The 23366-nt window shown below is 41.7% G+C and overlaps 1 protein-coding gene across 1 annotated transcript in view; it reads right to left on the bottom strand.

The window, feature by feature from the left end:
- zanl (zonadhesin, like) overlaps positions 1–23366 on the bottom strand; it is a 222749-nt gene that overhangs the window by 28614 nt on the left and 170769 nt on the right. Inside the window, 16 exon segments of the mRNA XM_034165014.1 lie at positions 2428–2473; positions 2475–2505; positions 2507–2570; positions 3451–3455; positions 5904–6111; positions 6632–6903; positions 7037–7164; positions 9619–9783; positions 10327–10470; positions 11241–11338; positions 14595–14739; positions 14851–15059; positions 16321–16497; positions 17763–17857; positions 19317–19425; positions 20296–20473. Coding sequence (XP_034020905.1) covers positions 2428–2473; positions 2475–2505; positions 2507–2570; positions 3451–3455; positions 5904–6111; positions 6632–6903; positions 7037–7164; positions 9619–9783; positions 10327–10470; positions 11241–11338; positions 14595–14739; positions 14851–15059; positions 16321–16497; positions 17763–17857; positions 19317–19425; positions 20296–20473 — 2074 coding nt within the window.

A 23366-nucleotide genomic window follows, 5' to 3' on the forward strand; every position in this document is an offset into this window, starting at 1 on the left:
CTGCAACGTTTAATACTCATTCTAATCCAATTACTTTTTTCCATGAATCTGATTGGTTAATCATGTGAGATTTCAGACTTTATAATATCGAGGTAACGGTGGCAAAATATTCGACCGTTTCACATTTGGATGTATTATTCCGCGCCCTGACCAGTGTTCTGACGAGATGTAGTTTCTGTCAAAAGTCATTCCTGTCCCCCGCGCCACTGTGCATGCACACACATTCGTAATATAGTCGGGACGCGGAACTGTCGATTTATGCGACAAGATGCACAATTTAACAGAACACCAGCTGTGCGCGCTACTAGCTGTTAGTGCTGTTAGCTGAGAGCGAGAGAAAGTCACGTACTGACGCCGCCCCGAAATGGGTTAATTTAAGATACCATACGAAAGTATTGATGTGGATTCTGATACAGGATTACTGTTTCACATTTGATGGATTTTCACGTTTGACTGATTACGTGTCCTAATTGCTGTTGGAGCGACGCTGCCTCGGGTCGACGGTAAGCCTCGCCGACCGAATTACCTACAGAAAAAGTAAACCGTGTAAAGGATGGAATAGAATTAGAATGGGAATAACCCCCTTGTGTCTGATAATTTGCGGACGTATTTGCAACCGTATAACCAGCATGAACGTCTGCAAATCATCAGACACAACAGGGTTATTCCCTAAATGATCAACTGCAGATGTTGTATCCTCTGACTCTTCAGACATACTATGATGGATCTAGACATTAAAACAGAGCCCACTGTAAAATTATTCATCCTCCCTTAAAAATGAGGATCAGATCTGGGATCGTGCACTGTTGCCAGGCCTCAGCACATCCACCTTGGTCTGGGAAGGCAACCACCCAGGCAGACAACTGGTCTATTAATTACCCCTTCATTTGACACAGTCATTCCAGTGGTACTGAAAGATCCTCTGAAGAGACTTACTGTCAGTGAGAGGTTGTCCACTGCATGGCGGTGTCCACACCCAAACCTGAGGTGGACATCTGGAACTTATTTTCTCTCACTAAGAATGACTTTTTCCACTTAAAAATGAGTGAATGAGTGAACGTTGACTCAATTTGGAACTTAATGAAGGTACTCTACTGTGTTGTGACCGACGGTAAAAGCAACCAAACCTCAGAACAAAATAATTGCACTTGTTGACATAAGTGGAGGACAAAAGTTCAGATTATCAACTAATAAAAGGTTGGGATCTCCTCCACTCTCCCTTATCTCTGCTCTCTGCTTTAACCTTTAAGTCCCTACTTCACCAGACTGTGAATTCCTCAAATTATATTGGATATTGGATCTATTGGACTACTATTGGATTTACCATGGAATTGATCAGCTGGTCTCTGAACGCTATTGACATCATTTTTTCTACAAGAAAGTCAGGACCAGGGGATCCTACCTGCCCAGATGGAACGTATCCTGCGGGCTATGTTCTTGATTCCTGGGGGTCTTGGCGTAGTGCATGCTTGGCGACTTTCTCCGTTGAGTACATCAAGGATTTATTCATTTTTGGTCTTATGGTAGCAGGGCTGGTACTTTCTGGCTTATGTGCTGCCCTGATTGACCAGAAATTGGCAAGACGGCAGCATCAAGAACCACGGCCCCTCGCTTATCCGTCATGATTAACGTGGTTGCAAGGCAGTGCATTCTCAGACTGCGATGACTCTTGAACTCAGACGCAAATTTGATGACATCTTGGAGCAGATGCGTGCCTTGCAGATTAACTGAAGATTTCAGAGGCTGGGGAATATTCTTAATTCATAATTGGGAATATTCTTAATTCATAATTGGGATTTGGTTGTTCAAGTGGAACTATAAAAACTGTTTTTCACTGCTCAACCACAACACGGCGGGCTTATCAAGCCTGAAGGACAAATTGCCCGACTGTTTTCCTCCAGTGGAATGTCTTCTGGCCTTGGTGATCATTTGGCTCTTTCTTATCTCAACTCACAAAGACAATAAACTGTTTTCATAGGACTGAAGCATCCTCCACTCCCTCCCCCCAACCCCCCTCGTACCCCCCATCAAACACCCCCCACTCCGGCTTCTGCTTACGTCACTCCTTCCCCCTTCTGCGGGGGCGGTGCAGTTTTACCTGCTGCTGGTTCCCGTTCTTCACCCCAAGCTGACGGTGGTGCATCTCAGGGTTGCTGCGTGGCCTTCACCCACTTGCCTCAATTCGGATAACGGACGTCTTCAAATTTAGTGCACATAAACAATGTCAAATGTGTATGTGCTGTCTTTAATTATGATGGGTGCCATTATTATGGTAAACAAGTAATAATTGTGGACTAATTGCTGTCTGAGGTAACTGGAGTGTAAACATAATTTATCCACTGTGAGATCAATAAAGTATATCTCTCTAATTGAAAATGGATTTGTAGCAAATCCATTTTGAGCTATAAGAAGCAGAGCAGAACTGACTTGTGGGGTTGCAGGAGAGGTCTCCGTATTTGTCCAGCTTGCACACTAGCATTAGCACCACAGCTGTGGTTCATACAGTGATCTCCCATGAAGGTTACAGCTGCAGAACTCAGCACACTTTTCTGTCAGCCAGGAGTCTCCACCTGCACACATGCGCGCACACACACCACACACTATATATTTGTTTTGACCGTTGTGACAAATGCAATCAGATTGCTACATGACATAAGATGTTTGATAAATCAGTATGAAAACTACATGGCAGATCTTATGTTTCCATCAGTGAGCTGTCAGCATTGTATTGTCTACCTGGCACACATACTTTACCACACACTGCTTCTTTGGTCTCTCATTTCCTTTTACTGTTCTGTATTAACCCTTAGAGCCCTGGTTAACGTTTCATCATATTCTATGTCTACAAAATATCTGTAATCGCATTCCAAAAGCCAATATCGTTCGGAACATTTTGATATGCAACACATGATAATGCATGTATAATGCAATGCATTATACTGAAAGAAAGCATCTTAACAGGGAATTCCTACCGTATGGTAAAATCAAGACATTACCCGTAGAGGCTCTAAGGGCTAATATAGTTATCTATTCCAGTGTAAAGAATGAGTTTATTTGGCTCGTTTGCATATTTATACATCATTGTGGTTATATTTATTGTCTTTGCTTCAGTTTTGGTTGTGACAGTGGGAGTCGTAATTTTGAGCGCTACAATGCATCCTTGTGTTTTTGATAGCATTGCTAATGCTGAAGAATAGTATCTTTTCCAGGACGAACCTGCTTCAACTGTTCATGGTGCTTTTGCAAAGTGTGCACAGAGCTGACAGTGTTGCCATGTTCCAAACATTCTGTGAGGACTATGCCATTGCAGTTCCAAAACATGGTCATCAAGGCTTTTCCCACTGAAGCGACGATTTTGAATTTTTGCCCTTCAAATTCCTCGTCCATCTCCACTTAAACGTTGCCAATGACAAGACTCATTCATCGATGAATGTCCATGGGTGTGCAAACCTCCGCTGTGAGGAATTCAATAACACGTTTCAAACGCACGTCCATGTACATCGCCATTGGGTCAAAAATTCATCTAAAAAAAACTAACTAAAAACGCCTGCCTTAAATAAACGCCGGACATTATGTGCATTAAAAAGATTACATTTAGATGAGTTATTCTTTTTCTAAGTCGACTGTGGAGTGGTACCTTAAAATCCTAAAGCCTGATTTATGCTTCTCCAGCTCTGTAACTCTGTGGCCATGCAATGACGTGCACATGACTCTTTAAAGTTCTCCATCGCGTATTATTGCAATTTGCTACAGGAACAGTTGCTTTTTCTGGATGAATTTGTCCCTCAACGTGCTCAACCTTTTTATACAATGATCATTTAAGGTCATTTAAGCCTCTTTTTCTGACTTCATGTGACGCTGGTCATATTTATGGACTTTTCTGCCAAACATTCCTGTATTTGATCCACAGTCAAAATGTAATCAGTGGAAGCACTGCAAAAACTTTTGAAATATGACGGGAGAGGAAGGAGTGAAACTGGAAAAGTGACAAATCACAGCCGTTGGGGTCTCAGTTGTTTAGCAGGTGCACATCAGGAGGGTTCGCAGCCAGGCAGAGGGCTGTGATCTAAAGCTTTTTGGTTTGTCACACCCAGGGATATGTGTGAAATTTAACACCATGTTACAGTGCAGGCAACAAGCAGCATTTTGTTAATAATCACCAGCCTTGAATTATGCCCTACCTTGATTAGGTCTGAAGTCTAAGCACAGCTTTTAATCACAGAAATACAGTATCCACTTGCCTCAAATCGGCAAGTGTCAGGGCTGAACTTCATTTCATACCTCTGTTACATCAAGACTGCTCTGTCCGGTACATGCGAGGGTGTTTTAAAGGAAATACATTATGATGGGACAAGACCTTTTGTCTGATGTGAGCGAAAATCCAGTACATACAATGTTTATTACATAGAAAACCATACAAAAGCATTGAGAATTTTGCTTGTGTCCGATGCGTGTGAATATCCAGTTGATAAGATGACGGTTTACGCGTATGTGAGTTTTACTGTAGTGGAAAGCCATTTATTAACTTGATTTAACCCTTAACCTCCTAGGGCCTGGCATCCACATATGTGGATATGACATTTGTGGTTGTCTAGACCATAATACTAAGTTTTGTTTCATGAGAACCTCCGGGTCTTAGGAGGTTAAAGGAACAGACGTGTTGGACCTGCCAACACTGCCTTCACTCAATGAAGAAAGTGTGTGAACCTTGACATGTGAATTTGTCAGATCAAACAGGTCATCTATGTCTAGTAAATTATGCAGGTATTGTCTTCATGCTAATGCTGTTTTTGTTATTTGTGATTTTGTGCTGGGCAGCACGGTGGCAACTGTTGCCTCACAGCGAGAAGGTCATGGGATCGATTCCCACCTGTGGCCTTTCGTGTGGAGTTTGCATGTTCTCCCCGTGTTTGCGTGGGTTCCTTCCGGGTTGCGCTGGCTTCCTCCCACATCCAAAGACACTGCAGGTTAGGTGAATTGAAAACTTTAAATTGCCTGTGTTGTGTGTGTGTGTCGGTGTGTTTGTTTTGTTGTGGCCCTGCGGCAGACAGTCGTCCGTTAAGGGTGGACCCCGCCACACGCCCTATGACTGCTGGAATAGCTCCAGCGCCCCACAACCCGATATTGGATAAGTGGGTGAAGATGATGTGTGTGTGTGATTTTGTGCTTATAGTTGTTAAAATAATGTCACATTTGAGTTTCACCATGAAGATTCGAAAATTCGCTGATACATTCAATGCCAAATTTAATCGCCGACTAGTCAATGACTAATGGTACCTGACTAGTCGACTAATCGTCGTCCCAACCCTAGTATATAGGGAGAAGGATGCTGAGGATGGAGCCACCAGGCAAGAGATGAAGAGAGAAACCAAAGAGGAGGTTTACAGATGTGCTGAGAGAGGAGGTGCTATGAGGAAATTTCAAATCCCGAACAGAAAGGTGTCACTGTAGTTATGAACATTTTTTTGAGGCTTCTTAATATTGAACAGTCAACACTGCATGCTGTTAGCCTTTTAACTAACTAGCTGACCAGCCTTCTTTGGGGACCTTTGGACTGATGGACCTTTGGATTAGTGGACCTTCAGGAAAAGTGATCTGTTCCAAACAGTAATTGCTATCAAATAAGCCCTTATGGAGGCAGCCATCACTCTTCGCTCTCAGGACTTTGTGACTGAACGCAACATAGTCCCGGCTGACTTCTCATTATTTATTGTTCATGTAACAAAGGACAGAAACCTGTTTATTGATTGTCGATTGTAAAATGCTGCACAGTATTGTGTATGAAGGGCTACAGCCGCCTCAGCTCCCATCGTTGCCTAAACAAAGCCTGATTGGTAAACATACCGCATGCAGAGTTAGAAGATTTCCAGTGTTAATAACCATACAGAGGACGTCGTGCTCACCTCATGGTACTCTCCTTTGGGTCCAGGCAGCCACATCTGTCAACGGGAACACAGATGTTGTCACTGAGCACAAAGCCGGCATTGCACGGGCAGCCCTCCACCAGGTGGGTGAGCGGGAGGTGGCAAGAGACTGGGAAGAGGTCCACGCAGGTGGGGGGGCAGGGGGCAGTGCAGTCTGAGTAGTGGCTGTTCAGAGGGCAGGGCAGCGCTGCCAAGGGGGAAATATGGCACAAGAACAGTGTCTGAAGATTAACGATGAGCTTTCACCAGTGGTGACCAGTGTAAGTACGGCCAAGAAACATTCAGGTCTGAAAAGCCTCTGTGTGAGAAAGCAAGGAGGCATCTCCAAAGAAACAAAATCATGACCAGCGACATCTGCAACCTGACCACGAGATGCCACTAAATCCTACTCATGGTAGCATTAAGTCTCTGATTCAACAGGATACTGTAGTGAGTTAATGTAAGCAGCTAACTAGCTATTTAATACATTCAGACGCTTTGAATTCGATTGTGTCAAACGTCTATGGATCAGTGCTAATCTCAGATAGTAGCTAGCTAATATCAGGTGTTGACCCCCTGAAAAGTTGTATAATTCAAACTCTGCATAAAAGTACAAGATTAGAACTCCCGTTACAGTCTCGTATCCAACCTGCTGGTTTTAACGTTTTCGCAGAATCCCAGTGCACTATTAAAAGTCAGTGAAACAGCTCGACTTTGTTCTAACTTACGACAGAAGGTGTTGTTCCTCCATTTGACGGTGACTCCGGCACTCTGGCAAGCCTGAGCATACGCCTCCACGTTGTCACAGAGCGTCGCCTGCATGCCGTCATACTCGCACATGTCGTAGATGCAATTATTCAAGAAAGCCTCAAGCGGCACACGAGAACGGCAGGGCATGAATCGGTCGGACAGGAAAACCTGCTCACACTGGGTTTCAAAGAGCTGCTTTTCTGCTGCTGTGCAGTTGGGGTGAACATCTGGACGAGTGTCCGGCTGACAGCTGCAACACAACAACCGCATAAAGAGTTCTTGGAATATTCCGGCCGTATTAGAGCATAAATGACTGCAGTGCAAACTCTTTATCACTAGAAACAACCTGCTATGACTATAAATACTTTAAGTAGCCAACTAACTTAGGATCGCTGTCTCCATCCGACTTCCAGCTGTTACCAAGTTCAATCACATCCTTGGCCGGCATTTTGTTTGGCATCAGGTTGTCATCCGAGGAGTTATGATTGTAGTTACCACACATACCACACAACTAAAAAGCAAAGAAATGGAACATTATTAGTACAACTCTTCATGTGCGGACAGCTTCCTTATAATTCCTGTCAAAATGAGGAAAATTCCAGAATTCTTTTAGTTAATTAGAAATAATCATATACATCCAGCATAATGACCAAAATAAGGCACCACTTTTGCACAGTGACAGTTTTTGCTATGTTGTTTTTTTTTCTGGATGTCTGGACTTCACTCATCATGCCAGATGTGCCCACGCTTCAACCCGTTACCCATTTACTGGATGGTCAGGAGTTAGGTGGAGTCAGCCGCTGTCCAGATGGCAACATCTACAACTGAGCTCTAAAGGTGTCAGAAAACCAGAAATCATATTGTCTATCATTGGTGCCTCTGAGTGACAAGCAGAAATTCTGATAATAATATAATCTTAGTACAATGAATGTATGTATGCAGTAATACCCCCTACATACTGTATACACAGGGGACATCCAAATACTTATTGGCCTTACAACTAAATGTCCCAGTTCCTTCCTTCTTTCCTTCCTTCCTATCCACAGTGTTCAAAAGAAAAGTATTTACTCTATCTGTCGAAATCAAAGCCAGTGAGAAAGATTAAAGATGGCTTTAATGTGACCCAGTTCCCTCTTTGAAGATATTGATGGGTTTGATTAGACAACTGCAGTGAGGCAAGTAAGTATTTGATCCACTGTTGATTTTTGGAAGTTTTTACTTTTTGTTATTTTTAATTGAAGGTACACTTCAACTGTCAGAGACACAATTAAAAAAAAAAAATCAGAAAATCACATTGTATGATGGTGGCCAAGTGGTTAATGAGCTTGGTTTCAGTGCAGAAGGTCCCGGGTTCAAATCCCACCCCTGCCAAATTTCTCCATGTAATGTGGAGTTGTGTCAGGAAGGGCATCCGGCGTAAAACCTGTGCTAATTCAACATGCAGATCCAACTTGGTTTTGCTGTGGCGACCCCGAGTGCAAACAAGGGAGCAGCCGAAGGGACTTACTAATTTTATAGCATGAAATAAGTATTTGATACAATAGAAAAACAAACCTTAATATTTGGTACAGAAACCTTTGTTTGCAGTTACAGAGGTCAAACGTTTCCTGTAGCTCTTGACCAAGTCTGCACACTGCAGCAGGGATTTTCTATTGAGTTCAGGTCTGGAGACTGGCCAGGCCACTCCAGGATCTTGAAATGCTTATGGTGCCCCTCTTTAGTTGCCCTGGCTGTGTGTTTGGGGTCATTTTCATGCTGGAAGACCCAGCCACGACCCATCTTCAATGCTCTTACTGAGGGAAGGAGGTTGTTTTCCAAAATCTCACAATACATGACCCCATCCATCCTCCCTTCAATACGGTGCAGTCGTCCTGTCCCCTCTGCAGAAAAGCATCCCCCAAAAATGATGTTTCCACCCCCATGCTTCATGGTTGGGATGGTTTTCTCAGGGTTGTTCTCATCCTCCAAACACAGCGAGTGGAGTTGATACCAAAAAGCTCTATTCTGGTCTCATCTGACCACATGACCTCCTCCCATGCCTCATCTGGATCATCCAGATGGTCACTGGTGAACTTTAAACGGGCCTGGACATGTGCTGGCTTGAGCAGGGGAACCTTACTGCCCTGCAGGATTATAAACCATGACAGCATCATGTGTTACTAATGTAATCTTTGTGACTGTGGTCCCAGCTCTCTTCAGGTCATTGACCAGGTCCTCCTGTGTAGTTCTAGGCTTTCTCAGAATTATCCTTACTTCACAAAGTGAGATCTTGCATGGAGCTCCAGACAGAGGAAGACTGACAGTCATCTTGTTTTTCTTCCATTTTCTAATAATGCTAACAGTTGTTGTCTTCTACCAAGCTGTTTGCCTGTTGTCCTGTAGTCCATCCCAGCCTTGTGCAGGTCTACAGTTTTGTCCCTGGTGTCCTTAGACAGCTCTTTGGTCTTGGCTATGGTGGACAAGTTGGAGTGTGATTGACTGAGTGTGTGAACAGGTGTCATTTATACAGGTAACAAGTTCAAACAGGTGCAATTAATAAAGGTAAAGAGTGCAGAATAAGAGGGCTTCTTAAAGAAAAATGAACAGGTCTGTGAGAGCCAGAATTCTTGCTAGTTGGTAGGGGATCAAATACTTATTTCATGCTATAAAATGCTAATGAATTATTTAAAAATCATACAATGTGATTTTCTGATTTTTTTTTGTTGTTTTTTTTACATTCTGTCTCTAACACTTGAAGTGTACCTACGATAAAAATCACTAAAAAGTAAAAACTTGCAAAATTGACAATGGATCAAATACTTACTTGCCTCACTGGACATATAGAACCCCCACCCCCACACACACATACACACACACATCTGTCCCACCCCCACACACACACCCACACATGCCACCTCTTAGGTTTCAATAAATAGACATTACAATCGACCTGTTGACTCAATTGCTGTGTTGACTCTCATCATACCTTATTGAAGTAAGCACCAGGAACAGTGATCTCCAAATGCTGGACTCCATCAAACTTCACCTGCAGACCAAAGTTTGTCTCCAAGAGACTGTACATCCCACTTCTTATCACCTTAGCTCCATCGGTGCCTGCGGAAACAGGCGTACGCACCCGCCGACCATTCAGCTACGGCGAGACAAAACTAAATCAGTGTCAGCCACAAATAATTAACATGTTATGCTTCATTATTTTCTGTAATAATGACTTCAAATCCATGCATTCATGACACTGAAAAAAAAACCCTGTCCCTTCAGTTCCTTCCACACATCGATGTGTCTGTGCATGGAACATTTCATGTGCGTAAGAGGCTTAGAACTGATTTGTCCAAGAAACCAGATAAACTATAACACAGAGCCTGAATGATGTTGGGGAAGAATGATGCTAAAAATGTTTTGGATTTCAGCCTTTACACATCTTGTTTATGACCAGTCCCGCACGTCCATATTTGTTTGACTGGGAAAGTGGTGACTTACTTCATCCAATGGCCTATTTAGATGTTTGAAAATGGCCCAATTGCACAGAGAGACGCATGAGCCAAAATTTGTAACTTTTCAGTATTCCCAATGACAATAAACATATATTAAACATGCAATATATGCAAGTCAACATTTTGCTAAAACAACATGATACTATGTCACTATTTTCCTTCACACATTTTTCTTTCCTTACCAGGACTCTGTGGCTTTTCTGTAGCTCAACAGTGCCATCAGGCAGGTAGATTGTGGCAGAGCGAACATAGGATGCTTCTGGTTGACCCCGTTCCTCGTTTTTAGCTACTATCTTGAAGGAAGCCACATTGGAGGCATTGCACACCTATAACATTGAGGGGTTGATGATGCAGAGAACAATTTTACCTTACTTTCCAGAGTTATAAGTCATACCTGTCAAAAATGCATTATGAAGACAAAAACAAAACATCAACAAAAAACTGTATAGAAGTTGCAGCAAAATAAAAGTTGCACCACTTTTCTGCACTTTATTACACAACATTTTCTTGTGAGCAATGTTAACAACAGACATGTCCATGTGCACACCACAGCATTTGTTGTTACTTAAAATAAGGACTGTTAAATTCCAAAAATAAGCAAGGTGGACAAATAAATTTGTGATGGACAACATGTGGGGTGCTATATGATGCAGTTTGGACAAAAGAAATCACCAGATGATGGTCATGAAATGCTGGCCCACAGTGTTGGAAACAGTACAATAAAAGTGAAAATCCATTTGATTTATCAGTTGTATAATTTGAAATTTTTGTGCCCTGTTGTACTTTTATTATTGGACGTTATTAATTTGCTGTTGGAGTTTATTTTGTTTAGTTGTCTGATTCCTGGAAAAGCCCAACATAAAGAGTTTATTGTTATTCTTCTTCTTCTTCTCATTATTATTATTATTATTAATGATAATAATAATCTGGAATAACAATACTATGTGCGATACTATGTGTAATACTATGAATATTAAAATGTGGTATGCGCAAATCAAACACAATGGGTTATAAGTCTTAGGAGAAAATCCTGATTTGTTTTGATCTGAATATAAATAAATAAATCAACATAAAAGCAAGTTAGATTAACCCATACCTCAACCAGAGTGTAAGTGCAGGTGCCCATGAAAGTGTGCATTACGCCATCAAAAGTGTAGTAGTGAGGGTCTCCAGCCACATGACACACACCTTTATCTGCAGTGCAACACAAAGCTCACTGACATCAAACAAGCAGCTGCACAATGTTGCAATGCACATTAATTATGAGGTCAACACACAATGAAAGCACTGCAGTATTCATGGAGAAAAATGTGAATAGAAGTTAAGTCCTATATAGGTCTATTAAACATTAGGTCTCTCTCTTCTAAGTCCCTATTAGTAAATGATATAATAATTGATCAACATATTGATTTATTCTGCCTTACAGAAACCTGGTTACAGCAGGATGAATATGTTAGTTTAAATGAGTCAACACCCCCGAGTCACACTAACTGCCAGAATGCTCGTAGCACGGGCCGAGGCGGAGGATTAGCAGCAATCTTCCATTCCAGCTTATTAATTAATCAAAAACCCAGACAGAGCTTTAATTCATTTGAAAGCTTGACTCTTAGTCTTGTCCATCCAAATTGGAAGTCCCAAAAACCAGTTTTATTTGTTGTTATCTATCGTCCACCTGGTCGTTACTGTGAGTTTCTCTCTGAATTTTCAGACCTTTTGTCTGACTTAGTGCTTAGCTCAGATAAGATAATTATAGTGGCCGATTTTAACATCCACACAGATGCTGAGAATGACAGCCTCAACACTGCATTTAATCTATTATTAGACTCGATTGGCTTTGCTCAAAATGTAAATGAGTCCACCCACCACTTTAATCATATCTTAGATCTTGTTCTGACTTATGGTATGGAAATTGAAGACTTAACAGTATTCCCTGAAAACTCCCTTCTGTCTGTGATCAGGATATGTCATTCAATGCGCATATTAAACAAATATGTAGGACTGCTTTTTTGCATTTGCGCAATATCTCTAAAATTAGAAAGGTCTTGTCTCAGAGTGATGCTGAAAAACTAATTCATGCATTTATTTCCTCTAGGCTGGACTATTGTAATTCATTATTATCAGGTTGTCCTAAAAGTTCCCTGAAAAGCCTTCAGTTCATTCAAAATGCTGCAGCTAGAGTGCTAACAGGGACTAGAAGGAGAGAGCATATTTCACCCATATTGGCCTCTCTTCATTGGCTTCCTGTTAATTCTAGAACAGAATTTAAAATTCTTCTTCTTACTTATAAGGTTTTGAATAATCAGGTCCCATCTTATCTTAGGGACCTCATAGTACCATATCACCCCAATAGAGTGCTTCGCTCTCAGACTGCAGGCTTACTTGTAGTTCCTAGGGTTTGTAAGAGTAGAATGGGAGGCAGAGCCTTCAGCTTTCAGGCTCCTCACCTGTGGAACCAGCTCCCAATTCAGATCAGGGAGACAGACACCCTCTCTACTTTTAAGATTAGGCTTAAAACATTCCTTTTTGCTAAAGCTTATAGTTAGGGCTGGATCAGGTGACCCTGAACCATCCCTTAGTTATGCTGCTATAGACTTAGACTGCTGGGGGGTTCCCATGATGCACTGAGTGTTTCTTTCTCTTTTTGCTCTGTATGCACCACTCTGCATTTAATCATTAGTGATTGATCTCTGCTCCCCTCCACAGCATGTCTTTTTCCTGGTTCTCTCCCTCAGCCCCAACCAGTCCCAGCAGAAGACTGCCCCTCCCTGAGCCTGGTTCTGCTGGAGGTTTCTTCCTGTTAAAAGGGAGTTTTTCCTTCCCACTATTGCCAAGTGCTTGCTCACAGGGGGTCGTTTTGACCGTTGGGGTTTTTCCGTAATTATTGTATGGCCTTGCCTTACAATATAAGGCACCTTGGGGCAACTGTTTGTTGTGATTTGGCGCTATATAAATAAAATTGATTGATTGATCTTAGATGTACCTTCTGGCAAATTGCAGCTGAACTTTCAGGTCTTCTTTTAAAAAAAAAATCCTCCTTTACACCACTTCATCATGAAGCTGTATATAACAATGATGATAATAATAATAAAAGCAAACAGAGCTCTGGTATTGCAATAGCCAAACTCAGGTATAGGGACCAGATCGGAAATGGAAAAGTTGTGGATCGGTGCATCCCTAGTTGGTACCCATTTACAACTGGGTGGGATGAGAAAATGTCCAAGAATACAGCATGTCTGAGAATTGAAACCTGGTCACTGTATTGCTCAAGAAAAGGATGTTCAGGGAGCTCACCTGCATGACCCCTTCGCGGTTGCACCAGGGTGCCGCCATGCAGCTGTATTTGGTGGATGAGTTTCTATCCACCAAAGCAAGACCTGTAATGTACCTGTATGATTTTGTGTTTTCCAAAGACAAGGATCCAAATTACTCATGCTCATCAGCATTGAGGGAAAGATGAATTGCAGCAATGTACAGCGACATCCTGGATGAAAACCTGCTCCAGAGCGCTCTTGACCTCAGACTGCGCAATGGTTGAACTTTCAGCAGGACAATGACCCCAAGCACACAGCCAAGATATCAAAGGAGTGGCTTCAGGACAACTCTGTGAGTGTCCTTGAGTGGCCGAGCCAGAGCCCAGACCTGAATCTGACTGAACATCTCTGGAGAGATCTGAAAATGTCTGTGCACAGATGCTCCCCATCCAACTTAATGGAGCTTGAGAGGTGCTGCAAAGAGGAATGGGCAAAGCTGCCCAAAGATAGGAGCACCAAGCTTGTGGCATCATATTCAAGAAGACCTGAGGCTGTAATTGCTGCCAAAGGTGCATCAACAAGTATTGAGCAAAGGGTGTGAATACTTATGTACGAGCGATTTCTTAGTTTTTTAAATTTTTAACAAATTTGCAAAAAAAAAAAAAAAAAAAAAAATCATGTTGTCATTATGGGGATTTGTGTGCAGGGGTGGTGGTCAAGTGTGCTTGGTTTCAGTGCAGAAGCTTCCCATTTCAAATCCCACCCCTGCCACATTTCTCCATGTAATGCGGAGTTGCGCCAGGAAGGGCTTCCGGTGTAAAACCTGTACCAATTCAACATGCAGAACTACCTTGGATTTGCTGTGGTGACCCCGAGTGCAAACAAGGTAGCAGCTGAAGGGACTTACTATTATGGGGTGTTGTGAGTTGAATTTTGAGGGGAAAAAATTAATTTACACCATTTTGGAATAAAGCTGTAACATAACAAAATGTGGGAAAAGTGAAGTGCTGTGAATACTTTCCGGATGCACCGTGCAGTGGCAGACGTGCCACCAATCCTCACAGCAGAATCATCTGTAGGCAGGAGGACTACCAAAGTAATTAAGGTAAGTATGTCCCATTGCAGAAACGTCATGACAGAAGCTCAGCTAAAACTTGTTTTGCGTTTTTAAACATGAATAGAACATGTTCTTGGTTTACCTGCTGAGTGACAGCCGAGTACTCCCTCTGTCACGCTGCACTCCTGAGCGGGACTGCACTGCCAAGGCTCACAGGTGAAGATGTGATTGCCGTTACACTTACAGCGCTCCGAACAGTCCGTCTTTGTGAACCAAGTGTCTCCAACCTGCACATACACACGTGCACCACTATGTTCAAGCACATTTTCAAAAATATCTACTCAAAAGGAAATACATTTGGTTTTGTTTTTCAGCTTCGAACATAGAAACATACTTACCCTCCGGTAGCCTCCGTCATGGTCAGTGCAGCCACACTCGCTGATGGGGACACATTTGTCTCCGCTGAGGATGAGACCTGGGTTGCACATACATCCCTCCACACAGGGCTGGCTGCAGGATCCACCAGGGCCTGCTGGGTCCTGACAACTGGGCTGGGGGCAAGCAGGGCCGCATGAGGTGTAATGACTGCCCAGGGGGCAATTTAGGGCTGGACGAGGGCATCACAGACAATGTTAGAGAAAGGGATCTTTGTTGAAATTGTTCGTAAAGCGCACTGGAGCTTCAATCAAGAAAACACTGCAAACCCTGTTTTTACTTTCACAGATTTGCATCCCAGAAGCTCATGGTTTGAAACCTTGCCCTTACCTTGGAAAAACGTAGAGGGTCCAGGAGGGTGCTGAACCAAAAAAACAAAAAAACAAAAAAAAATTAATTTGTAGTACCCTACTTTCAAATTAAAACTGATTTTTTTTTTTTTTTACAGTGTACTACAGGTGTGCTACAGTTATGTCACAGATTTTGTTTGTTTGTTTTTCATGCGGCACATGGTCAGTTATTCCATTCATGGGCAACTGTGATCTTTACGTGCAGGTTTGTCACAGTTGTAGAGTTTGAGCTTCTGGGATCCATAGCTATGAACGTGATAATGGCGCTACAGTAGACATTTTCTTTGTAGATAAAACATTTTGCCACAAATGCTGTTATTTCTGAAGCAGATTTTATATATTTAAAGGTGCCCTAAATGACATTTTACACATGAATAGCAAAAGCCATTTTCCAAATTCTCTGCATTTTCCTATGCAGAGAATGAAGCAACACTCCCTCTGTGCTCGGAGCTTTTTTGCCCACTGTTTATATTCCTGTTCTGGCCCTGTGTGCATATTTGGCCAAACTAGAATCCCCACGCATGGCTTTTCCCACATAGAGAGCCGTGAGAACTGTTAAACTACTGCATCTGCCATTCCTTCAGCTCAACTGAGGGAAGGGGGAAGGCGAGTACGACATCTAGTTGCAAGAAAAAAAAAAATCATTTAGGCCACTTTTAAATAATAAGCAAAAGTGTGAGGTACATTTAGTTTCCCCCACACTTTTAAAATTTTTAAATATAAATAAATACACCTTTAAAAATGAAAAAAAAAAAACAATTTGTAAGATAATGTGTTGTGTTTAATTTGGATTTTACAGTCATTCTACAGTATTACTGAGCTACCATTTGTTACTCCTTTTATACACAAATTATTTTTTACACTTGATATTTTTTTTTTATCTTCATAATTGTTTTTATCAAATTATTTGTTGGGATAAAAATATTTAGATATTCTAAATAAGATTTTCTGTTTACACAGTAATTTAGCAAAAAGAAACAAGATAAAAGGTTGTAATAATAACAATAGTAAAAATAATAGTACAGTGTGCTATAAGCTTTTGCACAGGACCACACACACACAGATACCACCAGACACACTTACGACAGAAGGCATTGTTTCTCCACGTAACCGACACTCCGGCAGCAGCGCACATGTCAGCGTAGCTCTCAATGGCCTGGCACAGTGCCAGAGTCTGGCCTCCCGTGGCACACACATCATACACACAGTTTTCAAAGTAAGGTGAAGGTGGCACTTCAGCATGACAGACCTTGAAGATGCCTAAGGTCATAAAAGAAAATACAATTTGGTAAAGAGAGCATCCCTTGGCCAAGCTTGCAAAGGCCCCAGTAACATCAAAGTCACACTCATTTAAGACCCTGTGTCCATATAATGTTTTTTTGTTTCAGGGCTCCAGCATAATTTTTCAAGTGCTCTAAAAAAGAAAGGCGTGAATGAAACCACATGCAGCCGACTCCAGTAAAAAGCTGCACCCACCACCTTTTTATCCAAAGAAGACTCTTTTTGTGGCTGCTCTGAGCGCTTTTAAGATGAAAATCCCTGAACCTTTCAGAAAGATGCTGTAATGTCACTGCAGTGCCTTTTCAGACACACAGGAGGATATATGTTTATTTTTGCTGATCTGTCGCTCATAATTTATCATAATAAAAACCAATCTGTGATAGCAGATTGGACAGAAGCTTGGTTCTTGCTGAGGGTGAGTGCTTTTTAAATTGCATTAGGGTTTATTTTTTTCACTGAAATAGATGAAACCACTGGAATATAGCATCTGTGGATGGTCTATCAGCACTTTTCCTCAAGAAAGAAAACACTATATGGACACAGCTCTTTAGATTTTGATATGGAGAATATTTGCATACCCTATAGTGACGATCTGATTTGATGATCAAAAAGGCATTCACAAGGAGCTGTGGCACTCTCACATCTCACAAATTTGAACATCTGATCATAACTTGGCAGTATGGCCATTTTTATAAAGTGCTACTATGACAGTGCTATTAAAACAGAAACACGAACTCACATCACACCACATATGGTAAAAAATACAGTAATGTTTGCCAGTGTTTTGGCCAAAGAGCTGAAAAACAGTTATATGCATTAAACTGGCAAAATGTCACCTAAGCAAATGTTCCCATGATGGGGATCAGGCCAGGATTTACCAAATATGAAGGAAATCCACTGACCAGTTTCTAAACTCCAGCTCTATAAAGAATACATATGGGAATATGTGGGAATACATATTCTGCCAACCACTGGTGGGAGGACTAAACTACAAGTCTGGCCAGGACGAAGGTACACTGCTATTGAAGTATATGCAGCATTAACCCAATCCATGTATCAAGTGTGTATAACGAAATGTGTTTCCTGTAAAATTATTGCCACTGTGATGATTGATTTGTAATTGATCAGAAGGATGAGCGGTGTGATTGTCATGAAGTTAACTGTTGGTTAAATGGGTATAACATCAAGCCATATTGTTTAAGTGCGTTGTGCTTTGTGTGTGTGTGTGTGTGTGTGTGTGGTACCACTGGGGTCAGTGATCATGCCACAGCTGGTGGGCTTCTTGGCTTCCTCTTCCATAGTTTTATCACATTCTTCTTGCTCGTCGCTGTCTTCACAGCTGTAAATGAGACATACTAAGTATGTCTGTTTGTAATATTTTTCAAAGGCCTGTTTAAAAGTACAGTTTCACCAAAACATTTCAAACATATTATAATACAAGAGATCTGTCCTGAAGGACCAGCAGCTTCCACCATGTTGGTACTGTAGTTTAGAGTGACAAGTATTCAGTCTGATTAGACCCAGAAAAAGTAGCTCAAGGTCAGTGCTCACTGAAGTCAAACCAGAGGGCTGTGAGAAGAACTTGACGGATGACTCTGCTGTACTTTCTGGGCCGGTTAATTTGATGGATGTCTACATTAATGTGGTTCTTGCAGCTGATCCTCCAGTCAGCTGTGAACAAACTAATCTCAGTGTGATTGTGAAAGTGGTAAATCAGCTGAAGGTAGAAGAAACTACAGTGATCTTCAAGCTTCGACACTGGAAAACAACTGAGGAACTGTTGCGTAGTTTATCCTACACAATTCAAGACAAACAAACAGATGGGATCTATTCTAAGCTCCTACTTATCTATTAAGTATACCTATTCTTATCTCCATTGGCTGGAGATAATAAAAGTAACATAGTATGACAACCAACATTATTTATTCATACCCAGAAAGGGTATGATACAACACACAGGTGCCTCACTGTTGAGGACTTCATTGGTTGGAGAAGGCCTAGGGGATACCCATGTTTCATCTGACTGTGGCAGTTAGATGGTTACTTTCAAAAGGTGAAGATGGATTGCTTGTGTCCTGGATGGCAAGGTTGCCATCTAGGACACAGGGCGGTTCTGTTGTGTGGTGGATATGTCAGACACGGCACCAGCACATACTCCATCTCCCTGCCCTTCGATCACACTGTTTACTGTGTTTGTTTCTGGGCATTTGCACTGCATGGCACACACCACTGTCAGAGATGGTTCAAGTGCCTTAAAAAGACATATGTATTCTCCCTATTGGCTGAAAAATGTTGGTCTGAAGACATCATGGAAAGACAAGGACAGACACTTTGTAACAGATCAACAGAAGCTGTACGCTCCTGCACCAGACAGGACTTAAAGGTGCAGGCTGTGCAAAGATGACATCCAAATGTGGTTGAGAATGGAAGCACTAAGACCCTGTGAGACACATGTCAAGAATCCAATGGTTGGTGACCATTGCTTTGGAGACCAAGCATTCAACACAGTCAAACAACAATGACCAATATGCCCTATCAAACATTTTGCCACCCTGAGTGGTAGTGACCAACCTCTCTGGACCGCAGACTACAAGGGCTAAAGAAAAAACGGGTCGAGAATAAGATACTGTACATTTGAATGCATTTCTTCTTCTGTTGCAATATTTGATTTATCAGACAGAAATTATTATATTTTAATCTTTTGCTGACATAATAGCTTAGTTTTAATGCTAAATGGGGATTGTACTGTGTATAATATAAATACATTTTGTAGTTAGTCATTTTACAGTGTGACTCACTGCGGCCGTAGGTCAGGAACCTGCCAGCTGTCTCCGAGCTCATTGGAGTTAGCAGCCGGTGTGTTGTCTGGTTTAATGTTGTCATCTGTGGAATTTCCATTGAAATTTCCTGTAGAGGCAACGAATTAATAAAAGAATCACTGAAGTGGTAACAGTCAACAATTTATTGTATGGATTCCTTGTCACTTCCATCAAAATATAAAGTCATACAACAAATAACACATATCAGCAAGGTATACCAAATATTTTAGCTGAGATTGGAGAACTGCTGTAACATCTGGAGTATAGGTCGAACCATTAAAAAAAATGCAGAGGGAAAAAAGCAGCAACAAATTATAAATCACATCAGAGGGAGTTTAACAACAAACAGAAGCTGATTAGCACATGTGAACGCCATAGTGTGTGCTGTTACTTTAAACATAAATTCCAGAAATCAGCTAGATTTACAAATAACTGTGCAATGGACGACATACTGAATGTTATTTGATGTAGGCTGGACAACAGAAAATGTCAGATGGACACAGATGGAGAAGTTAACAGTGGACGTTTGCAGGAAGCCCTCAGGTTGTAGTGTGTGCCAAAAGGACTTTTACATTTTAAAAATCAGCAAGATGGACAAATAACTGTGCAATGGACATGATATTGGATGTTATTTGATGCAGATGGACATGGATTACTCATCCACAGTGTTATAAATGCTACAATAAAAAACTGAGTGGAATTCATTTTTTTTTTTCATCAGCTCTACAATTTTAGATTTTTGTACATTATTTTTGTACAATTTTATTACTGGAGTATCTTTTACTTAGTACTTTGATTCCTGGTATTTATGCAATATCTAACAATGAGGGTGTGGCTCTTCTGTGGTCCATTTGTGATGTTCAAACTGAGGGTTTTCAGTGCTCTGAAAGTAATACCTTTAAAAGAAAATAGACCGAATCTGATGAAGGTACACTGATTAAATTAAATTCTTGCTTACCACACATGCCACAAAGCAGACCATTATAGGAGGTTGGGACTCTGACATCAGCATGGTGGTTACCATCAAAACGCACAATCAGACCAAAGGTTGTCTTGAGGACAACAAACTTGCCACTCAAGAAGATCTGAACTCCACTGATGGAGGTGACTGGTGAGATGACAACTGTCCCATTAACCTGGAGAAAAAAAGAGACACGCTGATGAGGGAGCAAAACAGTCACGCCGATTTTCAAGCATGCTTTCAGTGACAACTTGCAGAGTTGTGAGAGTGTAAATGTGTTCTTTTGGCGTCTCCCTTCTTCAGTTGGGGTGACCACAGAGGATCTGATATGGATCTGAATGTTGATTTGGCATAGGTTGGATGTTAGAATATGGCAAACTCCAAAAGACTATCTTCAAATTGTTATTAGAAAAGCTTAACGTGGCACGAAAAGTGTGTGTCAGTATGTGGTTGGAAAAAGAAATCAGAATGTGATTTTATTAACATTATTTTCAAATAAAGGCATTTTTGCCCTTGGATTAGGATTAGAAGAAGATGAAGAAGGCTAGATTAAGACCAATACAGTATGTCGGAGAATTAGACATGCTAGTCACACGGTGTCAACGGTCACTGTATCATACAGTGCATCACTTTCCTACATTTTGTTATGTTACATCCTTGTTTCAAAGTGGAGTTAATTCATTTTGTTTCCCTCAAAATTCTACTCACAAAACCCCATAATGACAACATGAATAAAGGTTTTTTTTTTTTGCAAATTTATGAAAAATAAAAACTATGAAATCTCATGTACATAAGTATTCACACCCTTTGCTCAATACTTTGTTGATGCACCTTTGGGCAGCAATTACAGCCTCAAATCTTGAATATGATGCAACTAGCTTGGTGCACCTATCTTTGGGCAGTTTTGTCCGTTCCTCTTTGCAGCACCTCTCAAGCTCCATCAGGTTGGATGTTGAGCGTCAGTGTACAGACATTTTCAGGTCTCTCCAGAGATGTTCAATCAAATTCAGGTCTGGGCTCTGGCTGGGCCACTCAATGACATTCACAGAGTTGTCCTGAAGGCACTCCTTTGATATTTTGGCTGTGTGCTTAGCGTCACTGTCCTGCTGAAAGATGAACCGTTGCACCAGTCTGAGGTCAAGAGCGCTCTGGAACAGTTTTTCATCCAGGACGTCACTGTACATTGCTGCATTCATCTTTCCCTCAATCCTGACTAGTCTCCCAGTTCCTGCTGCTGAAAAACATCCCCACAGCATGATGCTGCCACCAACATGCTTCACTGTAGGGATGGTGCCTGGTTTCCTCCAAACATGCCACCTGGCATTCACACCAAAGACCTTTGTCTCATCAGACCAGAGAATTTTGTTTCTCATGGTCTCAGAGTCCTTCAGGTGCCTTCTGTCAAACTCCAGGTGGGCTGCCATGTGCCTTTTACTAAGGAGTGGCTTCAGTCTGTCCACTCTACCATACAGGTCTGATTGGTGGATTACTGCAGAGATGGTTGTCCCTTTGGAAGGTTCTCCTCCCTTCACAGAGGAATGCTAGAACTCTGACAGAGTGGCCATCAGCTTCTTGGTCACCTCCCTGACTAAGGTCCTTCAATCAATCAATTCAATCAATTTTTTTATATAGCACCAAATCACAACAAACAGTTGCCCCAAGGCGCTTTATATTGTAAGGCAAGGCCATACAATAATTATGTAAAACCCCAACGGTCAAAACGACCCCCTGTGAGCAAGCACTTGGCGACAGTGGGAAGGAAAAACTCCCTTTCAACAGGAAGAAACCTCCAGCAGAACCAGGCTCAGGGAGGGGCAGTCTTCTGCTGGGACTGGTTGGGGCTGAGGGAGAGAACCAGGAAAAAGACATGCTGTGGAGGGGAGCAGAGATCGATCACTAATGATTAAATGCAGAGTGGTGCATACAGAGCAAAAAGAGAAAGAAACAGTGCATCATGGGAACCCCCCAGCAGTCTACGTCTATAGCAGCATAACTAAGGGATGGTTCAGGGTCACCTGATCCAGCCCTAACTATAAGCTTTAGCAAAAAGGAAAGTTTTAAGCCTAATCTTAAAAGTAGAGAGGGTGTCTGTCTCCCTGATCTGAATTGGGAGCTGGTTCCACAGGAGAGGAGCCTGAAAGCTGAAGGCTCTGCCTCCCATTCTACTCTTACAAACTCTAGGAACTACAAGTAAGCCTGCAGTCTGAGAGCGAAGCGCTCTATTGGGGTGATATGGTACTACGAGGTCCCTAAGATAAGATGGGACCTGATTATTCAAAACCTTATAAGTAAGAAGAAGAATTTTAAATTCTATTCTAGAATTAACAGGAAGCCAATGAAGAGAGGCCAATATGGGTGAGATATGCTCTCTCCTTCTAGTCCCCGTCAGTACTCTAGCTGCAGCATTTTGAATTAACTGAAGGCTTTTTAGGGAACTTTTAGGACAACCTGATAATAATGAATTACAATAGTCCAGCCTAGAGGAAATAAATGCATGAATTAGTTTTTCAGCATCACTCTGAGACAAGACCTTTCTGATTTTAGAGATATTGCGTAAATGCAAAAAAGCAGTCCTACATATTTGTTTAATATGCGCTTTGAATGACATATCCTGATCAAAAATGACTCCAAGATTTCTCACAGTATTACTAGAGGTCAGGGTAATGCCATCCAGAGTAAGGATCTGGTTAGACACCATGTTTCTAAGATTTGTGGGGCCAAGTACAATAACTTCAGTTTTATCTGAGTTTAAAAGCAGGAAATTAGAGGTCATCCATGTCTTTATGTCTGTAAGACAATCCTGCAGTTTAGCTAATTGGTGTGTGTCCTCTGGCTTCATGGATAGATAAAGCTGGGTATCATCTGCGTAACAATGAAAATTTAAGCAATACCGTCTAATAATACTGCCTAAGGGAAGCATGTATAAAGTGAATAAAATTGGTCCTAGCACAGAACCTTGTGGAACTCCATAATTAACTTTAGTCTGTGAAGAAGATTCCCCATTTACATGAACAAATTGTAATCTATTAGACAAATATGATTCAAACCACCGCAGCGCAGTGCCTTTA

This window comes from Thalassophryne amazonica, chromosome 23 (assembly GCF_902500255.1).
Source record: "Thalassophryne amazonica chromosome 23, fThaAma1.1, whole genome shotgun sequence".
In the NCBI taxonomy this organism is placed as follows: Eukaryota; Metazoa; Chordata; class Actinopteri; order Batrachoidiformes; family Batrachoididae; genus Thalassophryne; species Thalassophryne amazonica.